This window comes from Wyeomyia smithii, chromosome 3, assembly GCF_029784165.1.
Source record: "Wyeomyia smithii strain HCP4-BCI-WySm-NY-G18 chromosome 3, ASM2978416v1, whole genome shotgun sequence".
In the NCBI taxonomy this organism is placed as follows: domain Eukaryota; kingdom Metazoa; phylum Arthropoda; class Insecta; order Diptera; family Culicidae; genus Wyeomyia; species Wyeomyia smithii.
In genome coordinates, this window is record NC_073696.1 from 218,376,110 (window position 1) to 218,388,474 (window position 12,365).

General features: G+C 42.3%; 3 protein-coding genes across 3 annotated transcripts; all 3 read right to left on the reverse strand.

The window, feature by feature from the left end:
• Positions 1 to 1,194: 1,194 nt before the first annotated feature.
• Positions 1,195 to 2,664, reverse strand: LOC129729061 (uncharacterized protein K02A2.6-like). Its single transcript, XM_055687542.1, has one exon. The coding sequence runs from the start codon at positions 2,662 to 2,664 to the stop codon at positions 1,195 to 1,197; it is 1,470 nt and encodes a 489-aa protein (XP_055543517.1).
• Positions 2,665 to 4,485: 1,821 nt separating this feature from the next.
• LOC129729062 (uncharacterized) lies at positions 4,486 to 5,643 on the reverse strand. The gene has a single exon (XM_055687543.1). The coding sequence runs from the start codon at positions 5,641 to 5,643 to the stop codon at positions 4,486 to 4,488; it is 1,158 nt and encodes a 385-aa protein (XP_055543518.1).
• A 1,012-nt stretch (positions 5,644 to 6,655) lies between these two features.
• On the reverse strand, positions 6,656 to 8,635 carry LOC129729063 (uncharacterized). Its single transcript, XM_055687545.1, has one exon. It carries the CDS (start codon positions 8,633 to 8,635, stop codon positions 6,656 to 6,658), a length of 1,980 nt encoding a protein of 659 aa, XP_055543520.1.
• Between the last annotated feature and the right edge of the window lie 3,730 nt (positions 8,636 to 12,365).

The window sequence follows — 12,365 nt, forward strand, 5'->3', positions numbered from 1 at the left end:
GGCGATTTTTTTTGGTACTCTTTGCCCCACATCACCCGGTACCAACACCAGTATGAACTGCTCGACGAAAATTAACGGAATGAATTTTCTTCATAGCGGCTCTACTCGAGCCCCCAACAAAATCCCTTACGAAACTGTCAAAAAGTTGTTTACAAAATCAATGCTGCATTTTTCGAGTGGGAACGAGACAAATGCAGGGCTGCGCAGGTACACAACCTCCATAAACTACTCAAACAGAGGTTTTTTTTACAGAGGTTGGTACTTTCGAGTAGTTCATTTTGTACCAACTTTTTTGGAAGATTTCTTCCTGAGTGTTACGTATGTCTTATGTATGTGGTCCTTCGCTTTTTAAATCACAATTAAAAACTGCTCGAAATCTGCTCGAGATCGCTACAATGACAGTTCGCCCATATACGAACTGTCAGCGTGTTAGAGCGAATTTTTTTCACATATATAAGACATACGTAACCCTCAGGAAGAAATCTTCCAAAAAAGTTGGTACAAAATAAACTACTCGAACGGTACCATCACATACAAACACGCTGCTTTATTTTAACCCTAATCTGATTAGGATCTACTCAGTTGGGTATTCATATGCAAAATGTCAAAAAGTGAGTTATCGGTTACTGGATAATTGAGTAACATTTACCCAAATTTTCATAATTACCATGTTTACTCAGTTTTGAGTTATTATATATGTTGTTTACCTACCCCTGAGTATATGTATATGCCAAAATTTTTCAACAGCGATATTATCGGTTCCGAAGAACAATTGGTGTCGCTTTTTATTCGTTGGCTAGCAGTAAGTACCTGATCTGACATCAAATCAATAACTTCCTAATCAATTGCATTACAAACAACATATAACAATATTCCATAATAATTTCAGCCCAACATCAGTATTGCAGAGTGTTGAATCTTACCTTCCTAGACACGCTTCCCGGTAACGCGTTCTGTTCACTGTAACTCGAAAACCAATTGAATACTCCTTTTCCAGGGCTCTATATTTTGCAACCAATCTCTGCCGTTACACTTCAACCACTGACTCCTATTTTCTAAAGTATTATAATAGCTTCAAGTGACTATCTCTCTCTCTCGACACAACTCTCTCTTGCTCTTAGCTCTCTGAACCGTAGTTCACTGCCTATCTCTACATCTCACTCCTTCTCCAAAATTCAAACTTACATTTGTTTATTAAATGTCATAACGACGTGGCAGCTTCCGCATCCTTCTAGGACGTTCTCGCGGATTTTCGTCTGGTGGACTACTCTGTTCTGCCGTCACGAATTCCTTTGATGATGGTTGAGAGACAAGTGTGTCTTCTCTTTTCTCTTGATTGTTCGATGCTGAAGGTTCAGATGGTTCTGGGGTCTTGAGTTGAGCCGAGGTAGAAGGCCATTTCCTAAGATGTGAGATACAACGCCGAAACCGAACACCGTCCTCATTTACGACGATTGTATCACTGCCGTTCTTTTTTAAAACTTGAAATTTCTCTAGGCGGAACTTCGGCTCAACTTTCCCGCATTCGTTGTTCTTAATCATCACATAATCGCCAACTTCGATCTCTCGCATGACGACGTTGGTCAGCATAGATTTTCCCTTTATTTTTTTTTTGATAGCATCATTTTCGCGCACGCTTTCGTCGCGATTCCAGCTAGGATCGGTTCTCAAAGAGGGTAATAAGTCTTTCACCGGCCGACCAGTTAGAAGTTCCATTGGAGCTTTTCCGGTGACTGGTTGCGGTGTTGTATTGTAGACATACACATACTCAGTTATTGCCTTCCGCCAGTCCGACTTCGTTGCTTTGGCGATCCGAAGTGTCCGAAGACCTTTGGCGATCCGAAGTGTCCGAAGACCTACAAGACCGTCTACAAGACCGTTCATCTGCGGCCAGTATGGAATGGTACGAATAAGTCTTATGTTTTTATTCGAGCAGTACTGTGCAAATTCTTCACTCGAGAACGGCGGGCCATTATCACTACGAATCGTCTCTGGGTACGTTTGCTCGATAAATATACCTTCCAGAGCATCGATAGTCTTCTCTGCAGTCGTACTCTTCATCTCGATAACCCGTAGAAACCAACTATAATAGTCGACAACAACCATAAACGTCGCACACTCCTTTGCTGAAAAGAAATCAATCGCAATCTCTTGCCAGGCCCGATCTGGCATTCCTTCCCTCTGCATCGGTTCTGGTGGTGTTAGTTTGCTCACTGCAGCGCAACCAGCACACTCTTTAATCCTATTTACGATATCTCTATCCATACCCGGCCACCACACTTTCTCTCGGAGATTCATACGCATAGCCACTATTCCGGGATGACCTCTATGTGCTATATCCAGCGTTCTTAATCTAAGCCTTTCTGGCAGCACGATTCTATCTTCACGCACCACAATTCCCTTTGGAATTCCCAACTCAGTAGAGAATGCTTGATACTGAAAAAGTACTGATGGCCAAATGCCGGTTTCAAGTGCCTTAACAACTCCTGCCAAAATTTCATCGCATACAGTTTCCAATCGTATTTCTTCCAAAGTTATTGCTGTAAGCCCTTCTCCAATTGCGCATAAATAATGCTCAGCATTCTCGTCGAAAGGTAAATCGAACTGTGAGCACAGTCGCGATAGTGAGTCTGATATGTTAGCAGGTCCTGCAATATACTTCATCTCAAAATCAAACGGCACAACATCCTTTTTTAGATCCTACCGACTGCGCCAAAATGTTGAATCTTACCTTCCTAGACACGCTTCCCGGTAACGCCTTCTGTTCACTGTAACTCGAAAACCAATTGAATACTCCTTTTCCAGGGCTCTATATTTTGCAACCAATCTCTGCCGTTACACTTCAACCACTGACTCCTATTTTCTAAAGTATTATAATAGCTTCAAGTGACTATCTCTCTCTCTCTCTCTCGACACAACTCTCTTGCTCTTAGCTCTCTGAACCGTAGTTCACTGCCTATCTCTGCACAGAGGATTTGAAAACATATAAATTATATATAAATTCAAAATGAACAACCGCATGTTGTATGTTCTGCAATGCCGTTTAAAGCTGGTCTTTTATTTGTGATAATAAACGAATACATTTGTATTGATGTGCAGCACTCAGTACATGCAATCGATGCAATTTAAATGTGTTTGGTGACGGACGATGACGGATTTTCTAGCGTGCTTACTGTACAAAAATGTGAGCCACCGTTCACGGGCAACTGTGAACCGATTAGTAGCCCCATTCAAAGACACGGAAATGATTTTAAACATTTATAATGTTTCGATGAAAAATAAATCTATGTTTTTGATTTTTCTGAATTTATTTTATTTATTGAGTCTGTTCACGAAATTTCGGAAGATTGTTCTTAACGCTTGTAATTAGAATTTTAAAGAAAACGACGAATTTATTTAGCGAACGAATGACCGGTGTTTCATCTAGGGCTCTTTATTGAATACTGACTGACCTAGCTCTGATTGCGTAACTTTATATCGGCACTTCGATTATTAGAATGATGTGAATTCGATAACAGATCGGGTGATCGTAAGAGATCGATCCTGGCAAGTGGTGTTATGAAGAGAGGTAACGAGGCCAATGAATTTTATAGCAATAATCCGTTCACGAATGACGAAACGTCTGAACATGCCAGCCACCGTTAAAAAGCTATTTTTAACCTAACTATACTAACTCTTCAGACTGCTAACTTATATGTTCCATGCCCTTCTAACTAACTTATATGTTCCACGCCCTTCTTCTTACTTATGAATATTGTATTAAATAATCATCCATTCAATTTTAAATAATGGTGGTTCCGGTTATAGACGGCCTCTCTAGCGCCGCTTGATATCGACGATCAGGTCCGCGTCGAATCCCAAACTGGTCGGCACGTTGTTGATATCCGTTTCGGGCCGTATCGGTCCTGACACGTGCTACTTCGGTCCATGCGAAGAACTCCATTCAGGTTCACGTTGTCTTTCGGCTGTTATGATCAAGTGGGTCGCTATTCTTCGTAGTATGTTTGTTGATTCTCAATGGATGGGACTCGCGATTCATCTGCCCTTCTGATAGAGTCCTCTCTCACTTGCGTGACCATCGACGATATTTTTTCTGGAACATAATATAAACGGCTTTTTAAACAATAAATGAGAAAAAAAGCATAACTTAACTGGGATGGAGGCAACCGGCCTCCACGGGTCCTTAACGGACGATGAACGATGGCACCAAATACTGAGCGTACTTGTGCTTTGTATGTGAGATGTTGGTTACATCTGCTAAGAACCTCCTTCCTACTGCGCTTGAATGGCTGGCTGGTGGTTCGTCTGATCACTCCGATTTGCTCGTGGTTGTGGGTTGGAGCAAACGTTGTCGTCGATTGCGTTGGAGGACGAAAAATAAATGAGATTTTTTGCAATGTTATGAAAAATTACGACTTACAGGAATGGAAGGCCTTGCGACCTCCCCATGTTGCGCAGTACCTTACTGCGATTGGTGGAAGGAATCTACTTTCCTTCTTGATGTTTATCCCCGTGGACAGGTGAATCGGGCTGTTGGATCGGTAGCACACATATTTTGCTGATAGATCGTCTGTATTCTCCTTGTGCCGTTCGTACGGTTACGACGCGAATGTGGTGATCGCTTCCCTTCAAGATAGCCGTGATTCGCCCATATTTCCATTTTAATGGGGGTTGGTTATCTTCTTTTATCAGAACCATTGTTCCGATCTTGATATTGTCGCGCTCCATAGTCCAACGAGTGCGAGGTTGTAATCCTGACAAATATTCAGACTGCCACTGCTTCCAGATTTTACGTACGTACTCTTGAGTTTGTTGCCAACGGCTCAGACGATTAAATGGAATATCTTCTGTACTAGGTTCCGGGATGGCCTTCAGTGAGCGATGGATTAAAAAATGCCCAGGAGTGAGAATTTCGACATCATTAGGATCTGAACATAGCTGAGTCAATGGACGAGAATTAAGACACGACTCAATTTGGGTGAGCAAGGTTAGAAATTCATCGTAGTAGAGAACTACATTTCCTATGGTGCAGCGTAGATGCTTCTTCATGGATTTTACTGCTGCTTCCCAGAGCCCACCGAAGTTCGGGGACCGTGGCGGTATAAATTTGAATGTTATATTATCCTCCTCGAAGCTGCGAGTTACTAAATTCTGATGTTGCTGCGATCGAAATAGGCGAGCGAGCTCTTCAAGTTCTCTTTGAGCTCCCTGAAAATTGAGTCCATTATCGCATTCGATAAGTTCCGGTATGCCTCTCCGAGAGGTAAAGCGCTTAAGAGTGGCAATGAAAGCATCAGAAGTGAGATCGGTGACACATTCGAGATGGAGTGCCTTCGTCACTAGGCACACAAATACCGCTACATACAACTTGATAGCTGCACTTCGCTTGGTTACACGATAGTAGAAAGGACCACAGTAATCTACTCCGGTACGTAGGAATGGAAAAGTTGGAGTAACACGTTCTGGAGGTAATTCACCCATGAGTTGTTCCAGGACCTTTGGTTTACAGCGAAAACAACTGATACAAGAGTGAACAACCCTGCGGGCGATAGATTTAATGCGAAGTGGCCAAAATCGTTTGCGAACCACGGCAATCATTAACTGTGGACCAGCGTGAAGCAGTTTTCGATGATAGTGAATCATTATCAGATTTGTTAGGGGGTCTTTGTCCGGCAGGATCATTGGATGACGTTGATCGTAGCTCACTGGGGCATGCCGCAACCGGCCACTGACGCGCAGTATTCCATCCACCAATATTGGAACTAATGTTTTCAAACGAGAGGTTGATTATACTCGCTTCTTTCGTTGAAGTTTTGCGATGTCAGAAGCAAAATATTCGGCTTGGGCCAGTTTGACTATTGATTGGGTAGCGAAGCTAATTTCTCTCGTTCGCAAGTGCTCATGAAGTCTTTCTTCCTTGTTTTTAGTTCTGGCGTTATGGTAAAATCGGAAAATCCAAGCAACAACACGTACGAGTTTCATGAACGATGAATACTTTGAAAATAACTCGTTTGAGGGAATTACATGCACTGCAAGGGCAGCTGTTCGTTCCTCCAACTCCTCTGAACAAAAATATTTCTCAGTTCGACGTCCGAGTACTGGCCAGAACCGAGACGTGCGCGATAACCAGATAGGTCCCTCCCACCATAGGGGGGCGAGCTCCAGCTGAGCTGGAGGCATTCCTCTAGAAATTACATCCGCTGGGTTGTCGGACCCAGGTACATGTGACCATCTTCCTACCACAGTGATTCGTTGTATTTCGGAGCACCGATTTGCCACAAACGTTTTCCATCGTGACGGGTTCGACGCGAACCAGTGAAGACAAATTTCCGAATCTGTCCAGAAAAAATTTTCAGTCTTGAGGTTGATGCTAGATTCAACCTTTTCGAAGAGATGACTCAAAAGAAGTGCAGCACATAATTCTAAACGTGGCAGACAAACCGTTCCATGCTTTTTGTTTTTTCCTTTCGGGGCAATCTTTGATTTTGCAATCAAAAGTCTGGATTTTATTTCACCAGTCGGGGACACCGCGCGAACATAAATGCATGCTCCATACGCGCGTTCTGAAGCATCAGAGAATCCGTGGATCTCAATTCTGGCCTCAGAGAGCGATACTGCCCATCTAGGCACCGTAATATTGGTCAAGTCTTGAAGACTATCTCTGAATCCTATCCAATCGTGCTAATTCAACGTCCCAATCGTTGTTTTCGTGCCAGAGCCTTTGTAGAAATAACTTAGCTTGGACTACGACTGGTCCCACCAGTCCTAGGGGATCGAATAGGCGTGCGATATCAGAGTAGACCCTTCGTTTCGTAATCGGTAGTCGATCACTATGCTTTGGAACCTCGAATTTAAATTCATCGGTGACGGTATCCCACTGTAGTCCCAGGGTTTTGATGGATGAAGCGTCCAATTTTAGTAGTGTGCGTTCGTCTTTCAGTTCCACAGGTACATCCCGAATAATCGCGAGATTGTTTGACGCCCACTTGCGAAGGACAAAGCCAGCAGATTTGGTTATAGCAAGCAATTCCTGACAGAGTTGTTGACCTTCTTCGACACTGTTAGTTCCCGTAAGCAAGTCATCCATATAAAAATCACGACGAACGACAATCGATGCGAGCGGGAAATTTCCTGTATTATCCCGCGAGAGTCTCTGCAAACATTTAGTTGCAAGGTATGGAGCGGATGATGTACCGTACGTTACTGTCATCAGTTGATAGCTTTTAACCGGTTCAAATGGGTTGTCTCTCCATCTAATTCTCTGGAGAGGTTGATCAGCTTCGCAAACCCTTATCTGCCGGTACATCTTCTCGATGTCGGCGGTTATGACGAATTTTGGCATCCTAAATCTCAATATGTGGCATAACAGGTCATCTTGTATGACTGGGCCAACGATTAGCGTATCATTGAGCGCTATTCCAGAATCCGTGGCACATGATGCGTCGAAAACGACGCGCAATTTGGAGGTAGTACTATCTGGTCTAACGATACAATGATGAGGAAGATAGTAAGATGGTTCGGATGGGTTGGCCGTTGAATCATCGATTAGTTTCATGTGGCCTAGATTTATGTACTCGTGAATAAACGCTGAGTAGGCTTTCTTTAGCGCAGGATTTGCATTTAAGCGACGTTCTAACGAATAGAATCGGCGATCAGCAATGTCTCTGGAACTCCCAAGCTGCGAAATCAACGATGACCTTTTAGGAAGTGTAACAACGAACCGACCCGACGAATCTCTGGTGACCGTTTTATCGAAGTATTTTTCGCACTCTGCTTCTTCAATTGATTGGGTGCTCTGGATACGGCAGGATTCGATTTCCCAGAAACGTGTAAGTAACTCCTCGATCGAGGCTGACGGCCCTACATGAGCCACGTTGGCGACCGCTGAATGAAGGTTTTCTAGCTTAACCCTCCCTGAAATCACCCAACCAAGAGGAGTGTTTTGCAATACTGGTCCAGCATTACCTATTTTGATCCGACCGTCACGTAGAAGCTCGTAGAAAACTTGCACATCAAGAATCAGGTCGATATGACCTGGTTTGTAAAACGAAGGATCGGCTAACACGGTATCAGGCGGCAACTCCAACTGCGCAACATCGATGAATTGATTTGGCAGCTGTAGAGTAATTTTTAAAAGCACATGGAATTTCCAGTTGTCTTCAAAATTATTATACTGGGATTGGACGCGAATATGGGTGAAATATTTCGACGAAGTGGCTGAAGCTCCGATGCCTCTGACCGGAACAAATTCTTTGGTACGTTGCAGATGCAGCATTTGAACTAGTCGTTCCGAAACAAAATTAAACTCGGAACCGGAATCCAGGAGAGCTCGTGCCCACACGAAATTACTAGTTGTACCAAAAACCTTTACAAGAGCGGTAGAAAGTAGCACCGCAGCTGGAACTGATTGGTAAGTTTGCTTAATCAGTGACGAACAGTGGCTAGTCGTCGGGGCAGTGACCGGTGGACTTAAAGACACATGCGGCTGACACTGTTGGGTAGATGGAACATTCGGCGATTGCTTAGGCGGAATAGATGATGACATCTGCTGACACTCGGCGGGCGTTAACGACAACGATGATTCAGGATGTTTCGATGTATTACTAATTATTGCAGTGGTTTGACGATGCAGCATAGTATGATGCTTTTGGTGGCATACGCGACAGCTTCCACCAGTGCAGGAGTTAGCGACATGCGAGGATGAGGCAAGACAATTGATGCAAAGCTTGTTTCTTTTTGCTTCATCAAATCTTTGCAAGGGAGTCAGTTTCCGAAAATGTTCGCATTGGTACGGGGAATGTGTAGGTTTGTTACAAAATATGCAAGTATTGTAGCTTGCTTAGTTGCTTGGAAATTTGTTCGTTGTAAAGTACGAGAAGAATCTAACGATCTGGGTTTGAGTCCGGCTATCGACTGTAAACCGAGACTATGGGAACGTAAGAACTCAACAAGTTCAGTATACGTTGGAACGTTTGATGATTTGCGATGGGTTTCCCAATGGCGCAAGGTTGCAGGATCCAACCGTGAACTCATCATAAACACTAAAATCGTGCTCCAATTTTCGGGATTTTCACCAACCTTCTGCAACATTTTCAATTACGCTCAAAATCATCGGTCAGCCGATTAAGGGATTCCGCGCATTCTCTTTTTATGGATTCAACAGCAAAGAGAGCCTCAATGTATGTGTAGGACATATTTATTCTCATACCGTCTTTCAAGCAGCTCCCATGTAACGGAATAATTATCAGCAGTGATCTCGAACACGTCTACCACGCGCTTCGCATCTTTCGAGAGAGAAGCAGCCAAATACGACAATTTATCTACCTCACTCAGCATCGGGTTTGTATCAATCAGGGATAGAAATGTATCACGAAACGATGGCCATTCTTTAATCGATCCATCAAAAAGGGGAAGTTTGATTTCTGGTAGTTTTACTCGAGCACGTGAGTTACATGCGGGGCCCGTTTGCGCTACTGTTGTTGGGTTAGTATTATATGACCGCATTTTGTTGCTTATGAAACCTTTTATTCGCAAGTATATTAGCTCAAACTCTGCCCGTGCATCCTGATTAGCTTGCTCCACTAACATCGGATCAATTTCCCCGTCTGCTTGCTGTGCTTGTTCTAATGCGGTTATGTCAAATGAATCTTTCACCCTTCTTCGGAATTCATCGGAGCATTCCAGCTGCAATCTAGTATCCGTAAACTCAGAGAAAATTCTCTCTAAACGATCTTTCCAACCTTCAAGCATGTAACTATCCCTATCTTCCTGATATGTTTCCACAAGGTGAGCTAAATTCATCAACGAATCTGGCAAAAAACTCGCGCTTTTCTAATTTCTTTAATTCCGACGCCATTGTACGCTATATAGCGTTATAAATCCTAATCGTGCCTCGTGCGCAACACGTGTATCTCCAAATCTTCTCAAAATCCGATCAATTTTATCGTGCGAAAATGCGAAGAATCAGCTACTCTAAAATGCGTTCCAACGGCTCCACTCGCATGCAGCATGCAAATTGTACTTACAATCGACAATGATCCACCCAAGCCACTACACGCGGTTTGCCCAAGCCACGCCGCTCAATCCAGATGAAGGGACTCTGTCCAGCAATCTAACGAACAATGCGGCTCTCGTTAACAAAGGGAAGCGAGAAGATCACTTCTTTAGAGATCACTTTGTCAGCATCCACAGCAGCCTTTATCACGCTCTAGGACCAGCGAGCGAAATCGAATTCATTTTATCCACTTTTTTCTGTACGCATTTTTAGTCTTTGCACAGTTAGTGTCACACAATCGAGTCACATTGATTTCGAGTCTCACAATGACGTAGAGATTTATCTCTCGTAAAATTATCTTCCATTCTGCCAATAGCTTTCACACCGAATCGCGAGAAACGCAAGAACAATCCTCCACTAGATACGAAAGAATCCGGCTCGAAGGACCAATTTTAATGTTCACGAAATTTCGGAAGATTGTTCTTAACGCTTGTAATTAGAACTTTAAAGAAAACGACGAATTTATTTAGCGAACGAATGACCGGTGTTTCATCTAGGGCTCTTTATTGAATACTGACTGACCTAGCTCTGATTGCGTAACTTTATATCGGCACTTCGATTATTAGAATGATGTGAATTCGATAACAGATCGGGTGATCGTAAGAGATCGATCCTGGCAAGTGGTGTTATGAAGAGAGATAACGGGGCCAATGAATTTTATAGCAATAATCCGTTCACGAATGACGAAACGTCTGAACAGAGTCAGATTTACAAAAACCAGATATCATCAAATTTTCAAATTTAGGCAAACTGGGTAACTTGTACTCATTTTCGTTAATTTCTGGTTTGCATAAACAGAGTAGATTCTACTCAATTTTTAACGTATGACGGCCTTACTCAGAAGTGAGTAACCATAAAAGTACTCTAATTAAGGTACCTCCACTTTTTTCAGAAATGGGTCATATCAAACTCTCTTTAGAGTAACAAAAAATGAGCGTGTAGTGTAAGACATACGTTACACTCAGGAAGAAATCTTTCAAAAATGTTGGTAAAAATGAACTACTCGTATGGTACCACCACATACATAAGACATACGTAACACTCAGGAAGAAATCTTCCAAAAAAGTTGGTACAAAATTAACTACTCGAAAGTACCAACCTCTGTAAAAAAAACCTCTGTAAAAAAAACCTCTGTTTGAGTAGTTTATGGAGGTTGTGTACCTGCGCAGCCCTGCATTTGTCTCGTTCCCACTCGAAAAATGCAGCATTGATTTTGTAAACAACTTTTTGACAGTTTCGTAAGGGATTTTGTTGGGGGCTCGAGTAGAGCCGCTATGAAGAAAATTCATTCCGTTAATTTTCGTCGAGCAGTTCATACTGGTGTTGGTACCGGGTGATGTGGGGCAAAGAGTACCAAAAAAAATCGCCAGTGTTACGTATGTAAAAGTATTTTACAGAGGTTGGTTCTTTCAAGTAGTCCATTTTGTACCAACTTTTTTGAAAGATTTCTTCCTGAATGTAACGTATGTCTTATGTATGTGGTGTACCTGCATTTGTCTTGTTTCTACTCGAAAAATGCTGCATTGATTTTGTAAATAACTTTTTGACAGTTCCTTGTGGGATTTTCTTTGGGGCTCAATAGAACCGAGAAAAAAAATTCATTTTGTTCATTATTTGTCGAGCAGTTGGACAGGAAGAGGTACGGAGTACTATGGGGCAACGTGTACCAGAAAAAACGCCAGTGTTACGTATGTCTTATGTATGTGGTACCATCCTCTGAATAAAATCACCACATACATAAGACATGCGTAACACTGGCGTTTTTTCTGGTATACGTTGCCCCATAGTACTCCGTACACACTCAATCAGATAATAAATGTTCGGTAATTATTATTACAATTTCGATCGGTAAGTTTGAAAAAATACAGAGTAGTTTGTAAAATTGATATAACTACATATTTTCTGTATTCAGCAAATGATTTTATTGAATACTGCTATATTTTCTACTGAACTGTTCGGTAAATTACACTTTTACCGAATATTGGTCTAAAACTACTTGTTGTTCTCGTTCTGGTTGTCAAGTCATATTCTCGGTTCCGTTTGAACATTGAAGTTCCTACGAAAAAATGGAGGACTTTCTCCAATAACTGCAGCTAAAAGATGATCGCGTAGTACAAATTTTCGTAAGTATATAATAACAAAATTTGTAAATATTTTAGGCATCAAACCATCACATAATTTGCCTCTACTTCCGAGCATCTGTTGCATGCTACGTAAATAGTTTACACCGCCTTGTTAATGGACACACCCGGAAAATCTTCGGCTTTGAAACTATGAGCACAACTGGCATGAAGGTTAATTGATTTTCACC

Bases quoted from the DNA above. Each gene is read 5' to 3' on its own strand.
- LOC129729061 (XM_055687542.1), bottom strand. From the start codon at position 2,664: ATGAAGTATATTGCAGGACCTGCTAACATATCAGACTCACTATCGCGA.
- LOC129729062 (XM_055687543.1), bottom strand. From the start codon at position 5,643: ATGATTCACTATCATCGAAAACTGCTTCACGCTGGTCCACAGTTAATG.
- LOC129729063 (XM_055687545.1), bottom strand. From the start codon at position 8,635: ATGCTGCATCGTCAAACCACTGCAATAATTAGTAATACATCGAAACAT.